The 23,457-nt window shown below is 39.2% G+C and overlaps 1 protein-coding gene across 4 annotated transcripts in view; it reads left to right on the forward strand.

Annotated features, from left to right (window-relative positions):
* Positions 1-23,457, forward strand: part of PDGFC (platelet derived growth factor C) — a 217,337-nt gene that overhangs the window by 124,915 nt on the left and 68,965 nt on the right. For all 4 annotated transcript variants that reach the window (XM_061192670.1, XM_061192669.1, XM_061192671.1 and 1 more), the window contains one exon: positions 3,483-3,678. In XM_061192670.1, coding sequence (XP_061048653.1) covers positions 3,483-3,678 — 196 coding nt within the window. The remainder of the gene's footprint in view (positions 1-3,482; positions 3,679-23,457) is intronic.

Here is a 23,457-nt window from a genome sequence, read left to right on the forward strand (position 1 = left end):
ATTTTGGGGGAGCAGCAATTTAACTTAAAAGGAAATTTACAATTCTTTTACCACAAATAAGGCCTAGATTTTCAGCCTTTAAATTATGCTTAATTGTAGTTTAATGGAATTGTGAACTATAAAGGAAAAAATAAAGATGTAAACACAATCTAAGTATATACGTTTTAGCCATGAGCTTTTTTGACTGAAGATATAAAAATAGAATTCAGATCTTTTAGTAGCCATGTAGTTTACGCATATGAAAGCGTAAACACTGTTATATTTGTAAACAGTGCTGTGGATGATATAAGACACTTTTTTTTTTCTTTTTTGAGACAGAATGGGGCAAATAATAAATTTTAATAAATTTGATTGGAAAAAATTAATTCATTAAAAAAAATATTAGCTGCCAAAATGAGAAGGACTCTTGATATAAGCTACTGCTCTAAAATACCTCTGAAATATGTAGGCTATTGTATTAAAATTTAGATGGTGGGGAAATATCTCATTTTTGAAAGAAATCTTTGAAGACAGACAATATATTCATTTAATTTTAATAGTAGATTATAATCATTTTCTTTAAAAAATTGTCAGTATAGAGGAGAATTCATCTAACTTGATAGATCCTTCTGTGTCCTTATGAGATATACTGGTGCTAAATTATGTGCACAGGAAAGGTATTGATTATTTGATATATGTTAATATAACCAATGGCCATATCAAACATTAGCCCCCAATAAGAGGGAACATGCTTTTGCACAGGCTATAATTATAATTATAAATAATAATTATTTAATTTAAACATCCTATGGCACTTAAGGCATATTTACTAATATGATGATATTCCCCATTATATGCACTGTATATATTCAAAGGAAATTATATTTGTCTTTATCTTGTCTTAGACAATATAAAATCATACTTAACAGACTCACTGTTGAAACAGCTGAGTTTAAGAGAATGAAAAAGCTGCTTTATGAACCATAACTACACCTTGTTAAAATTATTTGGGGTGTTTTAACAATAAAACAGGTATTCTTTAACCCTAATCATATTCTCACTAATAAATAACCCTTGACATTGTCTTTTGAATTCAAGAAGTTTCTTAGAGCATATTCTTAAGTTGCATTTTATCAGTGTGAAATATGTATCTTGAGTCACATAAATAATAAATGAAAAGTTGCTACAATTACTCTAAGTGTCGTTGAAGAACGAAGGACAAAAAGACATACTTGCAAATCAAATAGCTTTGTGCACAACAGAGGGTGTATTAATTGTCTACTGTTAGGTAAGAAATCACCACAAACCTGCAGTTTTAAACACCCTGTTTGCTCTCAGCTCTGGAGCTCAGAAGTTGAGGCCTGGGAGACTGGGCTTTTGCTCCAAGTTTTTACAAGACTAAAATCAAGGTATCAGCGAGATTCGATTCCTTTCTGGAGGCTGGTGAAGAGTCTGCCTCCAATTCATCGAGGTCTCTTGAGGTTTCAGGATAAAGCCCCCTCTTTCTCGGTACCTCTCAGCCGCCCACATCCTGGGCACACAACCTGCTCCCTTTCCAAGGCTACCACACAGAATTCCCCCCGTTGAGTCTCTTTCACACCTGGAATTTCTAAGATCAAGAAGGGCCAACTTCTGTTAAGGGCTCACCCTATTAGGTTAGGCTCCTCCTATAATCTAACTTCTGGTTAACTCAGAGTTAACTGACCTGATCATGGGAGTAATACCCCATCCTTGTCACGGCTTCCACCCACTCAAGGCAGGGGCTCCTGACGCGTGAGGGACATTGGGGGTCGCCTTAGAGTCTGCCTTCCAGAGCAGAAAGCAAGGTCATTGGTGTAAAATCAGGGGAAAACACGTGGAATTGAAATACTGAGCAGGCAAGCTTGGCATTAAGGAGCCCACTGGTTAAAAAGGAATTAGGATTCACAGACACACACTACTGCCTATAAAACAGGGGACCAACAAGGACCCACTGTAGAGCACAGGCAGCTGTACTCAGTGTCTTGTAATGACCTGTAATGGAAAAGAATCTGAAAAAAGTGGATACATATGTATGTATAACTGAATCACTTTGCTGTACACCTGACACTAACACAATACTGTAAATCAATTATATTTCAATTAAAAAAAAGGGAAGTAGGGTATGGAAGTGAAAGAATTGAAGAGGAAAGGGCAGAAAACCATAATAGAAAGAAAAGAGAGAAGAAAAATGAAGTTTAGTATAAAATGTCAATGATTTAATAGGCCTTAGACAACTCTGTATTGCACAGTTTGATGGGATGTACCTAAAGGGAGTCAATAAAATGAGAATTTTTTCATATCTCTGCAAGTAACTATGCATATATTGAGATTGGATGTTGGGAAATGGGCAAATAAAGGAAAAATGGTGCTTATAAAGTAATGATATTCTTCTCTCTGTGTAATACTGCAAATACAAAGTTCAGTCTTATGAAGCATATCTCTAAATCATGAAGACTAATGAGGCAGTGGTATAGTATAATATTGTTGTCCTGATGTTATGAGTATATCAAAGTTGAACAAAAAAACGTGTCAGGTGTTGTGCCACGCACATTACTTCATGTGTTCAAGGTGCAGTTTAGGACTTTTAAATTGTTTTAGAAATTGAATAAAAGAGTCTTTAAAAGGTTTTTTTGTTTGTTTGTTTGTTTGTTTGTTTTTTACTGGGATTTAGCAAACTTAATGGATTGGATTTTCATGGCCTGAAAAAGTGTAACTGTCTTAGTTCTTAGATTTTCTTTGTGTAGGTAAACAGCTGCTCATTTTCCAAACACCAATTATGTGTTTCCTCTCATTATGAACTCTCAGTTGGGTGGATATAAGAACACTTTTGTCTCTATGCTACTGTGTGTAAAATAGATAAACATCTGGGACCTACCGTATAGCACAGGGAACTATATTCAATGTCTTGTAATGACCTATAATGGAAAAGAATCTGAAAAAAATATCTATATATAAATGAATCATGTTGCTGTACACCTGAAACACTGTAAGTCAACTATGCTTCAATAAAAAAAAGAACGCTTTTGTCTCAACAAATTGTCTCAATTTGCCCATCCCCTCAGCTCTCCCCCAACAATCTAAGCAAAAGAAAAAGATATGAAGAACAACGTATTTTGGCGTTTCACCACGTAAAAGGTTGCCATGCCTAATAAACTTGGAAGCTATTTTATACTGTATTCTCCTCTTAGAAATTTAAAATTCATGTTAGCCTTTTAAAGTCACTGAGAAGTCCTGCAACATTTCTTATAATTTCATATCTTCATAGACTGCTGTTAGTTCCCTTACAACAAGAAATTGACGCCATTGCTTTGACCTCATTTCTTTTTTCGAGGTCATTTAAGGGTTGAAATCATTTAGTAATTACAGTTCATGGGAAACTTTGGGCTTGTATTGGTTACCTTTTTTCAGAAGTTATTTTGAAACCTATAATTTTTGAAATGTCTGTTCTAAGTGTGTGTCTATGCTTATGTTTTTACTTTCAGGAGTACAAGATCCCCAGCATGAGAGAATTATTACTGTGTCTACTAATGGAAGTATTCACAGCCCGAGGTTTCCTCATACTTATCCAAGAAATATGGTCTTGGTATGGAGATTAGTAGCAGTAGAGGAAAATGTATGGATACAGCTCACATTTGATGAGAGATTTGGGCTTGAAGACCCAGAAGATGACATATGCAAGTAAGTGATCATACTTGAAATTCCAACAGTGTAACAACTGTTACAGTCTTTCAAGTTGCTTCATTTTGAGGCTGTGATTTTAAATGGCATCTTTTGTTCTCTTATGTTTTTCTGATGATCCAAGAAATTTACAACCTTATTTAAGCTCTGTTTCTATCTGCATCTGAAAGTAATTTGAGGTAATATATGGTAAAAAAAATTACATATAGAGTAAAACAATTTATAAAATAAGGAATAGAGAATGAAAAGCCAAGTAAAGGAATGTAGGTTGTGCCAGAGTTACCACTAGTGCCAAAACTTTTACATTTGAGCTTCCTTAGAGCCAAATCAATAAGATAAATAGTAAGCTATAAAAAGAAAGAGAAGTGTCCATGCATACATATTATGCATAGTATCCAGTATCCATAGGTACACAAATAGATACATACATACATACATACACCCAGAACTAAGAAGTTTGAATATTTCATTACAAGGAAGAAGTACAGCTCTGAAAGCAGAATTAGACATTTAGGCTAACATTATACTTGGCCAGGTAGAAATTTATCATAATTCTCCTAGAAGCTTTCATGAACCAAAGTCAGCTGGAGTATTTCACCCACGCAAAAGACCACCTACCGTATGTCATACAAATATTACTCTTTAAATCCTATGTGAATATACTTGTCAAGGTTGGGTGGTCTCATGGAAGATTTTTCACTTCAGTGGCATTTGTATATCATGAAAATATTTTACTTGAGCTTCTTTGTGGGGTTCTTTATTTTCCCTTTGATATACAAGTTAAAAGAGAATTTTCTCTTTATGGTATATTACAGATAAATATTTCGATACAGATAAGATAAACGTTATACTTGCTGTCATCACAATTTGTATCTTTAACATTTATATATAGTTACATTTTTTTTTTCAAGTTCTTCCTTCTGTGGCTATGCGTTTCAGGTTATTTTTTCCCTTACATCTCTGATTTTAGGCTTTGAGAAGGATAAGTTATTCTAGCTATTTTTGGAGATGGTGTTATTCAACCCTTCATTTTATAGATAAGCAAACAAGCCAGAGAAGTAAAGTAGCTGCCCTAGATCTCATTCATGTTTTATAACTCAATACGTACTAAAATCCATTTTTCTAACCCTCGTAGAGATGGTTTTTCACCGTGCTGTTCTACACCTCTTGCCTTCTTTTCATATGGACGATTACATAATGTTGTAAAAACTGCAGAGGGTTTAAGGTTTGGCCCTCCTTGCAAAGTAGCAGCTTAACCTACCACGGTTTCATGGACGCTGCTTGCGGACAGGAGGCTCCCGGGTCCGAGACAAAGGACCAGTGACAGCAGTGGTAGTGACAGGAGTTCTGTTCCCACAGGTCAGTGCCAGGAGGGCCACGTGACACCTGCACGCCTGGCTGGACGTGTGACGGGACAGGCCGCTTCCTGTGTGCGTGCGTGTGTGCACGCATGTGTGTGTGATGCACGTGAGCAGTTAGATCGCAGAAGATAAACTATCGTCCAGAATGCCTAGCGTAGCCTGTGGCTCAACTTCACTCACCATGAGACTCGAGAAAAGTGACTCTTCCAGTAGTTCTGAAATCCCTTCTTTTTGTGCTTCCTTGATTTACCTTCTTATTATTCCTGCACATATAATCATTGTCTTAAGTTTTTCTGTTTTTCCTCGACCTCCCGATTTTCTCTGTAATTTTACCACATGTACACATCTCCCTGTGAACTAGCCTGTAAAAATTAATGTTTTGCCTCTTTTGAAGTATATATCAGTGCGATAATACAACGTGCTTACTCCTGTGACTTGATGCAATATGATGTTTTTCGAGTCCATGTGGATGCACAGAGCTTGGATCCTTTGCTTTCTGTGACGGACTGTACTCTATTGTATAAATAGGCAACCTTTCTTATCTTTTCCGCTTTGATGAATGTCTGGCTTATTTCCAGCTCTCCTTGTCCAAAAGTGCAAGAAAACTTTCTTCGAATCTATAGCTAAGATTGGTATTGCTGTCTTAAGAAATTAATATCTTCAACTTCACGAGGTAGAGTTAAATTATTCTTAAAAGTGACCAATTTACAGTTCCACCAACAATATACAAAATTTTGTTTTTCTGCATTCTCCCCAACCTTTTGATTTGGCATTCTTTTAATTCTGGGTATTAGGGTAAGTGTAGAATTGTACCTTAATGTTAATTCCTATTTGTTTCTTCTTATTACCAGTGAGCTTGAAAATTTTCATATTGTTATTGGCTACTCAGATATCCTTTGCTGTGAAATGCCTGCTCATGTCTTTTGCCCAGTTTTTACTGGGATCTTTGGCTATTTAAACTTTGGTTTCCACATTTAAGTCCTTGATTCATCTGTAATTTATCTTATCGATGTGAGGTTTTGCACTAGGGTATCCCATAGAGTCCTGACATCATTTATTGAATAGTCACACTTTCTTCCAATGATGTGCAAAGCCAGCTAACTTGCAGGTCAGATTTTTGTGTCTGATCTGGCCTGTTTCTCGGTTCTCTGTTCTGTTCCTTGGGTTTACTGTGCCCCCCTGTGTACCAAACTGACCCTGTCTCAATTACTGTAGCGTTACAGAAGCTGTGTGGTAGGGAAGTCGCCTCGTTTTCCTCTCCTTTTTGAGCATCCTCACCATTTTACTTTTCAATATATGTTTTTAGAAATAGGTTACCAAGTTCCTTGAAAACTCCTGTTGTGATTTTTATTGAAATAGCATTGCATGTGTAGATCATTCTGAGAAGAATTGCCATCCTATTGTAATGACCTTCCTGTCCTTGAGAACTTTATGCTTCTCCGATTATTTGGGTCTTCTTTATTGTCTGTACAGTTTTAAACTATTCTTTATAAAGATGTGATGCATCATTATTTAGATTTCTTTCTATGGTCTCTTACTAAAATCCCTTTTTGAACATTACATTTCTAATTGTATATTGCTGGTATATAGAAAGGCAATCAATTTTTTACTATCGATCTTATATCTAGCAAACTCGCTAAGCTCTTTATTTTAATAATTGTTCTGGCAATTATTTTGGATTTGTGCAAAAAAACATATGGTTCATGAAAAAGATTTCTTTCTTCCAGTTAGTTCTTTTTAGTCTTTTCTATTTCTTATTAAGTTGTTGATTGCATGAGGTGGTGTCTCTGACTTCCTGATTTTAGAGTTTGCTTCTTTAAAAAAAATAAAGTTTAAACTTTGGAATAACTTTAGATTTACAGAATGTTGCCAAGATGGTACAGTTTCCATATTCCCAGGTTCCTCCCGTGTTATGTCTTCCGTCACCACCACATATTTGCGTAACTAAGACGCCAGCATTCATACAGTGCCACTCACTGAACTACACGCTTCACTCAGATGTCAGCAGTGCGGTCACTCACTCTGTCTGCTTTTTCTGGTTCAGGATCCTGTCCAGGATGAGCCTTGCATTTAGCCCTCAAGCCTCCTTAGTCTCCTCCGATCTGTGAGTTTCTCTTTTTGGTCTTTCATGGCCTTGACAGTCTTGAAGAGAAGTGGTCAGGCAGTTTGTAGAAGAGGCCTCAGTTTAGGTTCTTCACATGTGTCCTCGTGATTACACTGAGGTTATTGATTTGGGGGCAGGGTTCCAAATAGGTAAGCTGCTCTTCCCCTCATATGGTGGCAGAGGGTACGTACTGCCAACCGCACTCATCACTGATGGTGTTAACAATAATCACTCAGGTCAGGTGGGCTTCTCCTCGGGTGAGGAAGTACATTTCCCTTCCATATGCTATTATTTGGAGGGACGTGACTAAGTCCAGTCCACGTTCTAGGAGACAGTGATTAAGTTACACCTCCTAGAGGGGGGAATATATACATATATTATTGGGAATTCTTCAGTAAAGAAAATTTGTGCCTTTTCCTTTTCTTCCCTCCTTCCCTCCTTCCTTCTTTCCTTCCTTCCTTCCCTCCTTCCTTCCTTCCCTCTTTCCCTCCTTCCTTCCCTCCTTCCTTCCTTTATTTCTTCAATCATTTGTATCAGTATAGACTCACGGAGATTTATTTTATGCCCTGTATTATAATGCAGTGCTACTGTTATTTACTTTGTTGTTGAAATCCTTTCATCTTTGGCCACTGGAAGTAAAAGGGTTGCTGTTAACACATCGATATTGAATATGATGATTGATGAAGATTTTCTTATATTATTTGAAGTACTTTGTTTTTTTTTACTTTTCTAAGAGGCCTTTTTCCCCTTTGGGAGAAATTTTTTTATTCATTTAATTTGGCTTTTAAAAATAAGTTACAGACATAATGACACTTTATACCTCACCATGTATCACCTAAGAACTAGGATATTTCCTTTGTGTTTCGAAAACCAGTATCACCTGCAAGAAATGTAACATTAACATGAAACTATTACCTGATATATAGTTGATTTTCCCATGTGTCTCATGATCCCAATATGTTATCACTTCATTATTTGCTTTTTTCCTTATTATGTTTTGATTCGGTAATCAATCATTGATTGAAGTTGGTTATTGTAACTCTTTTCTTGCCTTTTCTTCACTTTCATGACACTGATATTTGTGAACTATTCAGCCCGTTTGTTCTGCGGAATGTCTCTCAATTTCATTTCTGAGTGTGTCTTCATAATTAAGTCCTGCGGAAAGATTCTGGCCAGAACATTCTCCAGGCGATGGGCACCTCGGACCGCTCATGCTGCTCGTTTTTTTATTTATTTGAAGATCAATTTATTTATTTATTAATAAAACTTATTTATTTATTTATGGCTGCATTGGGCCTTCGCCGTTGCATGTAGGTGCTCCCCAGCCGCAGTGAGCGGGGGGCCGCTCCCCACCTCAGCGCAAGGGCCCCTCACCGCAGTGGCCTCTCCCACCGCAGGCCCAGCAGCTGTGGCCCACGGGCTCCAGAGCACAGGCTCAGCAGTTGTGGCATGTGGCCTCAGTAGTTGTGGCATGTGGGCTCAGTAGTTGTGTCTCACGGGCTCAGTAGTTGTGGTGCATGGGTTCTAGAGCACAGGCTCAGCAGTTGTGGTGAACGGGCTTAGTTGCTCCGCGGCATGTGGGCTCTTCCCAGACCAGAGCTCGAACCCGTGTCCCCTGCATCGGCAGGCGGATTCTTAACCACTGCGCCACCAGGGAAGTCCCCTGCTCATTTATTGCATTTCCACGACACGAATTTGCTTTCTCAATCCAGTGTTCAATGCATCTTGCCAATTTTGATAATGTGGCATTTTTATTTTTGTCCATTTGAGGATTTTTATAACATCGATTGTTTTCTTCTTTTAAGCCACATGGGTCATATAGAAGCATATTGTTCATTTTCTACGTTAAATGCATTTTTTATTATAGATTTCTAAATTAATTGTATTTTGGATAAAGAATATGGCCCGTTTGTCTGTGCTTGTTCAAAATTTAATACTTGGCTTCACTTGCTTCAAGTTTTTCAAGTTTCCAAATGTGCTCTCCTTCCGTTATGGGTGCAGCACTGCATGTATGTACATCATGGCAAGTTTTGTAGCTGTGCTGGTCACAACATCTGGGTCTTCCCTGATTTTGTTTTCTTCCTGATGTAACAATTCCTGAGAGATATGTGTCAAATACTCCTAATAGAGAATACATATATTTATCAGTTTCATCTTGTAGGACTGTCCACTTTTGTTTTTATATGTTTTTAAATTGTGCCAGTTGGTGCAGGCAGGCTCAGAGACCTGATCTTGTTTAATCTTTACTAATGTTTTGTTTTGACTTCAAAGTATATTGTGCCTAATATTGATATAGATGTGCCAGGTAATTGGGCTGGTTATTTGCCTGGCATTCTTTCCATTTTTTACTTTGAGCTTTCCTGTGTCCTTAGGGGTGTGTATGTGTGTGTGTGTGTGTTTGTGTGTTTGTTGTCCCTTGTGAGAGGAACATGAGTAACATTAAAAAGAAAAATTCAGTTAAAAATCTTCATGTTACACTTAGGAACTTAATTTAGCACGTTGGTTCTGATTATGCCTTTTTAGATTCAGTGCTACTATTTCTTTTTTTTTTTTAATTAATTAATTTATTTTTGGCTGCATTGGGTCTTCACTGCTGCACGCGGGCTTTCTCTAGTTGCGGTGAGTGGGGGCTACTCTTCATTGTGGTGCACAGGCTTCTCATTGCCGTGGCTTCTCTTGTTGTGGAGCACGGGCTCTAGGCGCACGGGCTTCAGTAGTTGTGGCATGCAGGCTCAGTAGTTGTGGCTCGCGGGCTCTAGAGCGCAGGCTCAGTAGTTGTGGCGCACGGGGCTTAGCTGCTCCGTGGCATGTGGGATCTTCCCGGACCAGGGCTCGAACCCGTGTCCCCTGCATTGGCAGGCGGATTCTTAACCACTGCGCCACCAGGGAAGCCTGCTACTATTTCTTTTGTACATTCCATTTCTACTCATTTTTCTGTTTCTTCCTTTCCTTTTTTGCATTCATTCAGTTTGTCTTCTCATCCTATTTTTCTTTTCTACTAATTTAGAAAGTGTACATCAAGTTCTGTGTTTAAATGGCTACCTTAGAAATGCATACGGGACTCCATATAGAAAGCTCGTTCATGTTTACCCGCCTTCCCCAAATAGAAAATTACCTGAGAACCTTTGAACTGCCCTGGAATGCTGAATCCCAGCTCTCAGCTCACTGAGCTGATAAGACAGAGCTGAGTTTATTGCTCACCATGGTGACAGGGACGACCACCTTGACAGCTCGAGCAGCGTCTGGGGAGGAAAGGCAAAACCAGACTTTGTTGAGGATTTGAACTTTGGTTTAAAATGGATCTTCATTCTGAGACTGGACTAAGGGTTGGGTAAGAATTAGGACATAATAGTTTAGAACTGGTGGAAACAAGGCAGGGATTTTCAGGCATGGGTTCTGCAGCGCTAGATAGTAAACTGCTGATGCTTTGTTGAAGGAGTTAATGGTTCTTTGGAGGAAGTTCCTGTAATTAACAGCAAAGGTATTTGCCTGGGAAAATAATGAAGACAGTAAAGTAGTCACATGTTCTGTTACTATAACCACGTAACTGGGTGGTTTCATCCTTCTTGCCCAAGCTGGCTTGGTTCTCACCACAGTTACTCCCATTCCTGGTAAATGTGAATTTCTGAGGATTTTAGTTTTGTATTCTTTACCTTCACAAGTAAAACATGTGTCGTTATTGTTTTGTATGATCGATGTTTCTTTAGCCGTCCCTACGGGCTTATTTTTGATGCTAACGATTTCTTCTTGCACTTCAGAATTTTGGGGGTAGGATCATTTTACTTCTTTCAGTATAGTCTTTAAAAGTCTCTTAAGTGAAAGCCTGTGAATAGTAAATACTCAGGTCTTATTTATTTGAACATTTCTCTAGTTCACCTTCATTCTTGGAAGTTGTTCAGACGGGATATAGGATTTTCAGTTGTGTGTTTATGTTTCTCTCAATTATGTGAAGACGCCGTCCACTGTCTACGGCTGTTGAGAAGTTAGTCGTCAGGTTAACTGCTGACGTGTCCCTGTAGTCTCCCATCGAGGGGTACATTTTACAGAGTGACATGTGTGGGCCGCAGGGTTGAGAGGGAAGGATGGAGCTAGGATGCAGCCCCACGCAGCTCCTGGACCACCTGTGGCCCATTAACTGCCCATCCCCACCCCGCCCTTGCACGTGGAGGCTCAGCAGATGCCCGCAGGGCCCAGAGCATAGTCACCTCACTGAAACATTGGTTCCTTTTCTTGTCTATCCTCCAGAGAATTCTCGTATTTTCCTGACAGTTCAGTATTGCATGAAAAACTAAGGTTTTCTTTTACCCATTTGTTCAGCAATTTTTGTTGTAACGTACCAAGAGGAGTTTCTCTGCCTAACTTTGTCCACCATGTGGCTGGAAGCTACACTGTTTCAAGCAAAACCAAGTTCCTCCTGACAAGACTTAGTGTTCTCAGGTTCAAGTTTAAAGTTGATTTTTAAAAATGGCCAGATGGACTCTTTTCCATGACAAGGCTGGAGAACTTAAATACAGATGTGTCCCCGATAAAATGCATCTTCGGAATTTAAGCTGCCCCAGTGTCAATATTTTCTCAAGTCTGAAACATGGAAGAGTCTAGAAAATGTGATTCACTGTTTTAGCGGCATCTTCAAAAGAGGGCAGACTTGAGTGAGATGTTTGACTTTTACCCCCGTGGCCTTGCTGGCTTCTCAAATCATCTTTTATAAAGAAACAGACAGAGGGAGTTGTGTTTTTATGCTGTGAGGTCGACATTATTACAAAGAGCAAAACAAGTCAGAGGCAAGTTTGGTTTTGTTGCTTTTCCGGCCTGAGAAGATGTGCAGGCAACGTGGTGGAGGGTATTGGTGTGGGACAGGAATGGAAGAATGAGGTGTGTTTGTGTGTGTGTGTGTGTGTACACACATTGGTGTAAAAAGGGCCGAAATATGTCTTGTTTTTCCGTGTTCTCTGTGCACGTGTGGCTCTTACGTGTGTGACATATGGTGTCCTTAAGAGGGCACTTTTTAGTGGAAAAGTCTTAATTTTTTTTTTTGTTTGCTCCTCTCTGACATAAATAAATTTACTTATTATATATTATATTTTACAAAGAGAAAGACCGTAAATGACAGTGTGTGGAAAAGAATGGGCTGTTCAGTCGTGCTTCTGTATAACTGAATCACTTTGCTGTACAGCGGAAATTAACACAACATTGTAAATCAACTCTACTTCAATTTAAAAAAATTAAATAGTGCCTCTTTTTCACCAAAACAGCTGAGTTTCTTTTGGAGGAAATGCTGTCTTGGGTCCAGCATGGAAAACGTTGAATGATAGAAATGCTAAAGAAACACATTTTTTAATACTTGGAATTGAAGATGATCAAAATTGTTAGTTTTTCTTCCAAATGAAGAAAATCTTTTGGACATGGTCCTCGCTTCCTGCTGTTTATCGTAGAATTAACGTGGCCTTGGTTTTTGCTTGTGTATTGACTGTAAGTCCAGTGGGCACTTGCTGAGCCCCATGGGGGTGCGGGGAGACAGTGGTGGAGAGCAGTGGTCTCTGCCATCGAGTAACTCAGAGTCTGGTCAGAAGCAGACAAGTAAACAGACAATTAAAATAGAAAGGCCACAGGTCCCAGAAGACAGTAAGTAGAGAGTACAGTTATGACTGTAGCTGATTGTGTTTAGATTGCTTTGTTGACCATTTTCTAATTCAGACTGTAACTGCGTATCTTACCAGCAACAGCCTATAAATAATTGTTATTAATTTATTGTGGAGAAATGGGAGGCACAAATTAACCCTCCCATGCACCCTCCCACACAGACCTCAGAAACTCAAATACTCATTTTCTGTGTTTCCCTCTAGTAGATGTAACTTTCAAGCCTAGGATAGATTTCTTATATCAATTTTACAATGACAGTGCAAGCTCTAGGAGATAAAATTTTAAGGAAAAAGTTATTTTGTGGAGAGGAATAAAGATATTTCTTAGTTCTATTGCCATACAACTGAAAAAAAGACAGTATTATTGAGCTGCTAGTGACCTTGGAGACCCATAAGTTCATCCTAAGAATTTATTTTTCAAGCAAAATGTTTTCATGAGCCCCTTAAAATAGTGAAGGGAAGGACAAGGCGGCATTAAACACTATTTGGCATAAATGATCTTAAATTTTATCCCTGGAAGGTCCAAAGGCATCCCGTGAAGCCCCAGCCTGAGTCTGCAGAACTGGGGCTCAGAACATGTAGCTGGGTGTGGGCCTCTCACTCATCATTCCAGTTCTGTTCAGGACGGCAAGAAAAGCTTAGGTGAGACAGAAAGCTCAGTGCGTCTTGAAGGTGCCCTGTGGGAGCCTTGCTGTGAGACCAGAGGAGTTGTGCCTGGTGTGACAGGTGACAGCATGGCTACTTGCTTGGCGTCCACCTCAACCACTGGCAAGGGGTAGGGGGCCCAGGTGGGCTTGGGGCATTTATTATCCATCCCCGAGACCTTCCTGAAGGGCCTGTCTGTGCCAGGCATATGCAGGCTGGTTGCTGACACAGGTCACCGGTGTTTTAGGGCAGAAGGGGAGGGAGCACAGGAGGAGGCCGTGAGGGCAAAGGTAGGGTCTCCTCCAGCGCCTGTCACAACTAGGAAGTGATGAGTGATGATCCAGAAGGATGGAGACACAATGCGTGTTCCGCCTCGAAGAATAGGTGAGACGTCAGTACCGACCAGCACCTATCAGGTACTCAGTAAGAGCCAGCTAACATAAAAGGATAGGTGGGTTAGAGGGGGAGAATGTGTGAACGATGATTTCCCCTGGAGCGTGTGATGCCGTCGAGGTGAGGCCGTCCCGGTGGGCAGGGTCCAACCGTGAGCCCCCAAGGATGGATTTGCTCTCCCTTCTGCTCTCGGAAGCTGAGGGTCTTCTTGCAGAAGAGAACATGGACCAGTCTATAGTTTACCAAGAAAATACTGCCAGAAGCCATGCAAAATGGATTGGAGAAGAATTCAAAGGCACTTAGTTGAAGGAATTGTGTTATTTTCAGACACAAAACTCTTCCATTAGAGATTTCCTCAGACCTACCCTTGGCCAATTATTTTCTGCCTGATCTAATAACAGATGTCCTTTTTCAGTTGGTTACTTGAAGCTAAAAGGATCTTAAAGTTACTCTTTCTTGCATGAATCCCACTATCTTTCAACCGAAGCCATTACCTGTTAGGGACATCTCTTCTGTCCTGGCACACGTGTAGCAGAATTGCAGTAGTATCCCCAGACTTCCTTCCTCTCTTCCATTCTCCTCCTTCCTTGTTAAAGCTCCGTGTGAGTGGAGGGGCCACTGAGGGGTGGTGTGCCCGTGCACGTGAGCGCAAAGAAGGACAGATACCGTATGATGTCACTTATGTGCGGAATCGAACACAAATGGTGCAGATGACCTTATCTATGAAACAGAAACAGACACAGAGAACAGACGTATAGTTGCCAGGGGAAGGGGGGGAGGGATAAACTGGGAGATTGGGATTGACAGATACACACTGCTATATATAAAACAGATAACTAATAAGTACCTACTGTATAGCACAGGGACCTCTACTCAATACCCTGCAAGAACCTACATGGGAAGAGAATCCAACAAAGAGTAGATATATGTATATCTATAATTGATTCACTTCGCTGTACATCTGAAACTAACACGACATTGTAAATCAATTGTACTCCAATAAAAATTTTTTAAAAAAAGAAAGAACCTCTACAGTGGGATCAATGCTTTGTATTTCAAAGCTACGTTCCCCTTTGCCCCAGGGCATAAGTTTGGGGAGGAACAAAACGACCATTTTCAACATTGCCGACAATAGAAATATTTATATTAAAGACAAACCAGGGAATTGCTTAGGATGTTAAATGGCCCCTCTGTTATAGAGAAGAGATGGCCTTCCTCACTTCTCCATGGGTTAAGCCAGGCCTCCGTGGGCCCTGAGAAGAGCCACAATACAAACCAGTATTGCGTAGAGTCTGGGGATACTACTGCAATTCTGCTACAGGTGTGCCAGGACAGAAGACATGTCCCTAATAAGTAATAGCTTCGGTTGAAAGATAGTGGGATTCATGCAAGAAAGAGTAACTTTAAGATCCTTTTAGCTTCAAGTAACCAACTGAAAAAGGACATGTTTGGATCTGTCCCTGAACATTTCAGGGATGGGCTTCATCCAGGTTTTGAATGATGCCACCGACCCTGTCTCTTTCTCTGCTTCCATAGACTTGCTTCCTTGTGGAGGACTTCACTCTCAATTGATTTGTCTTCATAAAATCGCAGAGGAAACCAGACAGGCGCCAAGATTTTAGCACTTGCAATCTTCGAAGGAGACAGGAGCTCTTCCTGCAAACATTTTTGGAAGAGTTTCTTTTTGTTTTGTAATTTCATTGAAGTATAGTTGGTTTACAACGTTGTATTAGTTTCTGCTGTACAGCAAAGTGACTGAGCTTGTTCTTTCCCATGATGGTTTATCACTGGGTATTGAATGTAGTTCCCTGTGCTCTACAGCAGGACCTTGTTGTTTATCCATCCTCTATTTATAATGGTTCGCATCTGCTAACCCCAAACTCCCAATCCATCCCTCCCCCTTGGCAACCACACGTCTGTTCGGAAGAGTTTTGATTGGCCTGCTTTGAGCCAAGTATCCATCCCTGGACCAGTTACTATAGGGGGAGCTGGGAGCAGTTGTTACCATGCTTGGCAAGATTTGGGTTCCTTGCCCATCCTGAAGTTAAGTGATGGTTTGTATTGCTGGAGAAATTGTTCCTGAAAACAAAACTTTCCCTTTCCATCAGAAAGAGGAAGAAGTGCCGATGGTGCAGAAATAACCGTCTCCACTCTTGGTGTCAAGACCCAAAAGGAGTTACATGCAGCTTTCAGATGTACACTCATTGCTTTCCCCTCCTCCTCTTCTGGCCAGAATAAAGTTCTCTTTAGAGTGGAGGTTTTACCAGAGCCCTTTCCAGCCGCACTTGAGTATAGTGAGCTTGATGACATAATTTACAGTTTTGTTATCCTTTGACCTCTGTAGCAATTACTTTTGTAACTTTAAAAAAAAAAAAATCATTCCCAAGAGGGCTTAAAATGAAGGGTAGGGACCTGACCAAGTCTGAGATCAAGGGACTGTGCCCTTGGCTAATGAGATGTTTTGGTTTTATGTTTTGAAATGTTCAAAATCAACATTCCAGCAGAGAAAGAATGAATCCCATAACTCCCGGAACCCGTGCTGGTCTCCCCGTGCTTGTCTGTCTCCAGCCCTGTCTGTACCTTTGTCCCCGTCGTATGCCCCCTTTTACCCCCAACACCTCCCTCTCTTCTTGGCTTTCCTCCCCTCCATCTTCCCCGTTTATTGCCCAGTTATCACTTTACCGTGGTTATTCAGGAAGATTCTGACCGTTTGCACTCCATGAGGATTCGGGGCATATCTCAGTGCCCTTCTCTGTGCCAAGCCTTTACTTTCAGTTCCTGCCATGTCTTCCCTTGGGGTGATGATGCCACCTCCTGTTTGTCCAACTGGCACAGCGACTTACACATGGACGACTTCTGCGGCCAACGAAACGCCCGTATTCCCAGCTAGCTAGCTAGTTATCCATCTATATAATTTTACCCCCAAAGAAAAACCAAGCAAGAGCAATACAGCACCAATCATTAAGAATAAAAGACTTCTACATATACAAGCCTTAAATATACTGCACAGGCCTTTCTTTTCTCAGCTTATTCAATATTTTATGTGGTTGTATCTCCAGTATTAAAGTATTAATATCTTTTTGCTGTTTGAGCTTTCAAATGGCACACTTTCCTCAATTCCCCTGGCCATGACTCTCGGGGAGCTAGGCTGTGCTCAGCTCTCTTTAGGGTACAGACTACATTCTAAAGAAGCAGTCTTTAAATAGGCCACCTCCTTTGATTTTCATAGGACAGGGAGATGCTGACTGAGGTTTTATTTCTAATTCATTCATAGAATTATTTCTAAGTATTATTTGATTTCCCCTCTTAAGGTTTTTGCCAGAATGAAAGGATTATTGTTTTGCTATGCAGTTAACAGAGGTTAAATTAACATATTTCACAAAACCCTCTGAAGTGAAGCTTAAAAGATTTCATTGTACCTAATTCACACGTGAAGGTAGAAGGTAGAAGTTAAGGACCCCGTTCCCAGCTTCCTTGGCCATGTTGGTTGTGCTTACACCTCTGTTTTCAGCAGAAGGAATGACGTGAATATTATCTCCTGGACCATGAACATGATATGAATAGTACATGGATATGAACATTATGATGATATGAATAGTATTGGGTTGGCCAAAAAGTTCTTTCGGGTTTTTGAAAAACCTGAACGAACTTTTTGGCCAGCCCAATATATGGATATGAATATCAGAATGATATGAATATTGTATGTATATGAATTTTATAATGATACAAATAGTATAGGTGTATGAATATTATGATATGCATAGTGTATGTATATGAATAGTATCATGATATGAATACTCTGTGTATATGAATAGTATAATGATGTGAATAGTATGTGTATATGAATATTATAATGATGCGAATAGTATATGGGTATTATAATGATATGAATAGTGTATGAATATTATAATGATATGAATAGTATAGGTATACGAATATTATAATGATATGAATAGTGTATGTATATAGATAGTATAATGATGTGAATAGTATATGTATATGAATATTATAATGATACGAATAGTATATGTATATGAATATTATAAGGATATGAATAGTATATGGGTATTATAAGGATACGAATAGTATATCGGTATTATAATGATATGAATAGTATATGAATATTATAATGATACGAATAGTATATGTATATGAATATAAGGATACGAATAGTATATGTATATGAATATTATAAGGATACGAATAGTATATGGGTATTATAATGATATGAATAGTATATGAATAGCATAATGATATGAATAGTATATGGGTATTATAGTGATATGAATAGTATATGAATAGCATAATGATATGAATAGTATATGGGTATTATACGAATAGTATATGGGTATTATAATGATATGAATAGTATATGAATAGCATAATGATACGAATAGTATATGGGTATTATAATATGAATATTATAAGGATACGAATAGCATATGGGTATTATAATGATATGAATAGTATATGAATAGCATAATGATATGAATAGTATATGGGTATTATAGTGATATGAATAGTATATGAATAGCATAATGATATGAATAGTATATGGGTATTATACGAATAGTATATGGGTATTATAATGATATGAATAGTATATGAATAGCATAATGATATGAATAGTATATGGGTATTATAATGATATGAATAGTATATGAATAGCATAATGATATGAATAGTATATGGGTATTATACGAATAGTATATGGGTATTATAATATGAATATTATAAGGATACGAATAGTATATGTATATGAATATTATAAGGATACGAATAGTATATGGGTATTATAATGATATGAATAGTATATGAATAGCATAATGATATGAATAGTATATGGATATTATAATGATATGAATAGTATATGAATAGCATAATGATATGAATAGTATATGGGTATTATAATTATATGAATAGTATATGAATAGCATAATGATATGAATAGTATATGGGTATTATACGAATAGTATATGGGTATTATAATATGAATATTATAAGGATACGAATAGCATAATGATATGAATAGTATATGGGTATTATACGAATAGTATATGGGTATTATAATATGAATATTATAAGGATACGAATAGTATATGTATATGAATATTATAAGGATACGAATAGCATATGGGTACGAATATTATCACCATGCAGGTGAGGCAGACTCGCTGTGAGCCCGGTGGACTGGTTCCGTGCAGGCAGACCCAACTTTGATCATTCACTGAAACTTACAAAAAGAACGGGGGAAAAGGGATTTTCTGTTGGTATAGAGAGGATATCATAAAATCAAGGAGAAAGTTCTTCTACTGGATTACAATATTTAAAGGAAAATGCTGTGGCGTGGACCTCACTTTAACATTTCATTGAATGAAATCAAGGGAGCCTCACCCTCTAGAGGCAGGGTTTGTGGTAGCTGTGACTTGCCTTCAGATGAGATGCAATTGAATATTGGCGACGATGCATGTTGTATAAGCTCCACCTGGCTTCAGAACAACTGGGGAGACCTGTGTGTTCATAGATGCCCACTCAGAGGAGGGCCGTGTGGAAGGAGTCCTGCCCCAGGGAGTAGACTCTGGGGACTCCGGCTCAGAGCGCGTGCAGTGTTAGTAATCTTAGGGAGGTGCTTCTTCTTATGTAGATATAGAAAGATGCTCTTGCCCACAGTGATGTACGCCTTCTTTAATTTCTGTCCATACAAACAGTCAGGTTCCTGGTGCACAAAGCTGTATGTTCCTATCCTCTTTTTAAAATCCCACAGGAGACCGTGAGGAGAGCAGATTCTTCCACATGCATCCAGGTGAAATTCTGAATGCCTTTTTCAGTACACACAGTATTAGGGCTACTAGTTTGGGAAATGGAGAAATTCCATTTGTACTTTGCTCCAGGTACCATACTAATGACTTAGATTTTTTAGTAGGATGAATTGGCCACTTATGTACATGAGAGAATTATGCTGAGGGTACGGTTATGTACATGGAAGAACAATGGCTTGGAATGCCAGACGTGTTTCAGATTCAGCTCTGTCCTTTACTGTTAGCTACATGGTTTTGGTTAAAATACTGAGCCTGTTTTATCATTATGTTCTTTAAATAAAATAAAGTAAGGGGATTGGGTCCCAGACGAAGATTCAAGTCTCTTCCACCACTGAAAGATCTGTGTTTCCTTGGACTATCCACACACATTTGTTTTGCCTTTATAAAGTAATGTTTTATAAAAGTTCTCTGAAAATATTAAAGTATAGGATAATATTATAACTTTTCTGTTCCTATGGGAACAAAATCCCTTCATATTTCTTTTTTTAAATAAATTTATTTATTCATTTTATTTTTGGCTGCGTTGGGTCTTTGTTGCTGTGCGCGGGCTTTCTCTAGTTGCGGCAAGCGGGGGCTACTCTTCCTTGTGGTGCACGGGCTTTTCATTGCGGTGGCTTCTCTTGTTGCGGAGCACAGGCCCTAGAGGGTGCAGGCTTCAGTAGTTGTGGACACGGGCTCAGTAGCTGTGGCTCGTGGGCTCTAGGGCGCAGGCTCAGTAGTTGTGGCGCACGGGCTTAGTTGCTCCGCGGCATGTGGGATCCTTCCGGACCAGGGCTCGAACCCGTGTCCCCTGCATTGGCAGGCGGATTCTTAACCACTGCGCCACCAGGGAAGCCCCACTTCATATTTCTTAAACTGTAGTTTTATATATGAACCTTTGCAGTAATATTGATTCTTTTTTTAAATATACTTGATTTATAATGTTGTATTAGTTTCTGGTGTACAGCACAGTGATTGAGTTATATATATATATATATATATATATATGTATATGTATATGTATATACACATATATAAATATATATAAAATATATATATTCTTTTTCATATTCTTTTCCATGACGGTTGATTACAGGATATTGAATATAGTTCCCCATGCTGTACAGTAGGACCTTGTTGTTTATCCATCCTATATATAATAGTTTGCATCCGCTAATCCCAAACTCCTAATTTGTCCCTCTCCCACCCTCCCCTTTGGTAACCGTAAATCTGTTTTCTATGTCTGTGAGTCTGTTTCTGTTTCGTAAATAAGTTCATTTGTATCATATTTTAGATTCCTTTACATTTAATTTAATGGGACAGAAATTTCACCGCCCAGAAATCTCTCAGGGGCTTAGTTGTTTCTGTTGTCATTTTCAGACTCTTAACCATATGACCCAAGCCCATGACAAACCCCTAAATGTAATGGAACCAACAACTCTGGTGAACGCACTGACAGTCGGGTGGTAGTAAAGGACTTATCCATCACGTACAGTACATGTTGAAACCTCATTGCTCAAAGATTTCTCCCCTAAAGTGATTCCTCAATAGCTGTTTCCAGCACTTGGACACATGTCTGAATATACACTGTCAACAGTCAAGTAGACCGTGCTCCCTGTCTGCCAAGAGACCCAGATCGTTTCCCCATATGGCAGCTGCCTTAACCCCCGACTCTTTCTCAGCAGAAACCCCGCGCACTGACTTCAATCACCCACTTCTCCACATTCCTATCTGTGGCTCTCCATCTCTGCCCGTCCGTCTGAATAAGCGAGCCAGTTCGTGGTATCAAAATATTTGTGTAAATGGAACCAGTCCTAATTCATCGCTTCTAAAATTATTTCATGGGATTGTGGTAGGCACTGTTTTTGCTGGGGCATCGGGGTTAATCTCAGCAGAAATGAGGCCTGCACTGTATGTTATCCGAGAGCATTTTGCCCCCCGAGACTCTCTAATCGTAGTTTCCCTACTATTTATCTAGGTTAAGGATGTCCGAAAGCGTGACGGTAATAGTTCAACATCATTCTCCAAAGTGTGACACTGCTCTTTTATGCTTAGCAAAATTCGGATTCTTGTTTATATCTCTTAAGAACTTGAATATGAGGAATTTCTTAGGAGACAAAAAGGAACGTTTAAAAAAAACAATTCAAAGTTTTCCACGCAGCCTGCAAAGAAAAGAAAGAAGGAAAAAGGGAAGGGAAGAAAAAAAGAAGAGAGGAAGGGAGAGAGGAAGATACTCTGTTTGCTGCCGGCTATTTGCAGACTACACTCCTTTTCTGATGCTGTCAGGTCTCCGAGGGCCTGGGCAGAGAACCCGAGCAGATGGGAGCTACGTGACAAATAGCACCGGTTACGGAGCGCCTGCTGTTTGCAAAGCAAACTAGGTTTGCAAAACAAACTAGGTTAGTTACTCACGTGAGCTCTAATCTTTCAGCAATCCTTCACAGGAGGGATTATCCTTATTTTACAAAAGAGGATACAGGTGAAAGAGGATGTAAAAACTGTCCAAATAGACAGAGCTGGAAAACGGTAAAGATTGTATTCATACCTTTGCTCCAAGTTGAAGCATTATCTAAGAGTAGAATTATCCCTGTCTGTACTAAGTGTTGTATCATTTGCTAGGCAAGAAAAACATCATTATGTATCTTTCTCGTTCATCATAAAACTAAATACAAATAACACCTGGTAGCTTAAATCATTAAGTAACAGTCACGATCACATCGACAATGTACTTCCTATCCGAAGATTTTGATAATTGAGTAGTCACTGGTTTACAACTCATAATTCCATCCCCAGACTGTTTGCTAATAATAGGAATTTATGTTCATCAAATGTTTACAATCGGTGCAAAGTTCAAGTTCGCCGATGCTCTGGTTTACCCTGCTGCAGTGAGGTGATGTGAGCTTTCCCTCCTGGGGCCAGAGATTAATTATGTGCTTAGTGAAGGCCCACTAGTGTAAGGGACACAGTAGGAGCATTAGCATAATCCCTGCCCTCAGGGAGCATCTAAACTAGCCAGAGATACCAGTGCTTGAAAGACACAAGGTAATGTGAAATTGAATGCTAAATTGTGAAGAATAGAATAAGATTCTCAAAGTGGAGAAGTCTGAACAGAAACGAACAGCCTGAGAAGGTCACAAGCAGGGTGGCTGCCAGGAGATGTCAGAAGTTGGTATTTACCGTCATGAACTCCCCACCGGAAGGTGGCCTTTACCTGAGATGATCAAAATTTGACTCGAATAGCACATTGAACCAGCTTCTGAAGGCCAGGCTTAGGTGAAGCAAACTCTCAAAATATCAACCTGTAAACCAGAATTAAATGTATTCAGTTTAAATGAAAAATATAATGTCCAAGGCTCTGATTTGACAAAGAAGCAGATAAATCGCCACTCGTGGTTTTCTATGTGGTGCTTGTGGCGTGTGCTCCAGTGTGTGTTGTAGGGAAGAGGCCAGTCCTGAAGGTGGGTAAGCCTCACAGCATGTAGAAGGAGGGGAAGAGAGTATGGATTAGGATCGGCTACTAGAATCATCTGGATTATGTTAACCAGGGCCTGAAATCATGGGATTTCAGTACAGAGAGAGGAAATCGGCAAAAATATTTTAAAATGAACAAAAATATTTGCACTAACAATTCATGGGCTGGGTTGTGTGTGATAAGGAAGCATTAGTCATAAAGCACTTCATAATTCATTAATCTCCTGTTTAACAAAGCAGGTGGGGAGAGTTAGAAAAACTTAGCTACGGTCCTGCTTGTTACTTCCTTGAAAGAGGTAAAATGTTTAGTCAAAGAGAATGATTGGAATATGCACACTATTATATACAAAATAGATAACCAACAGGGA

The sequence above is a fragment of the Eubalaena glacialis genome, chromosome 5 (genome assembly GCF_028564815.1).
Source record: "Eubalaena glacialis isolate mEubGla1 chromosome 5, mEubGla1.1.hap2.+ XY, whole genome shotgun sequence".
Lineage (NCBI taxonomy): Eukaryota > Metazoa > Chordata > Mammalia > Artiodactyla > Balaenidae > Eubalaena > Eubalaena glacialis.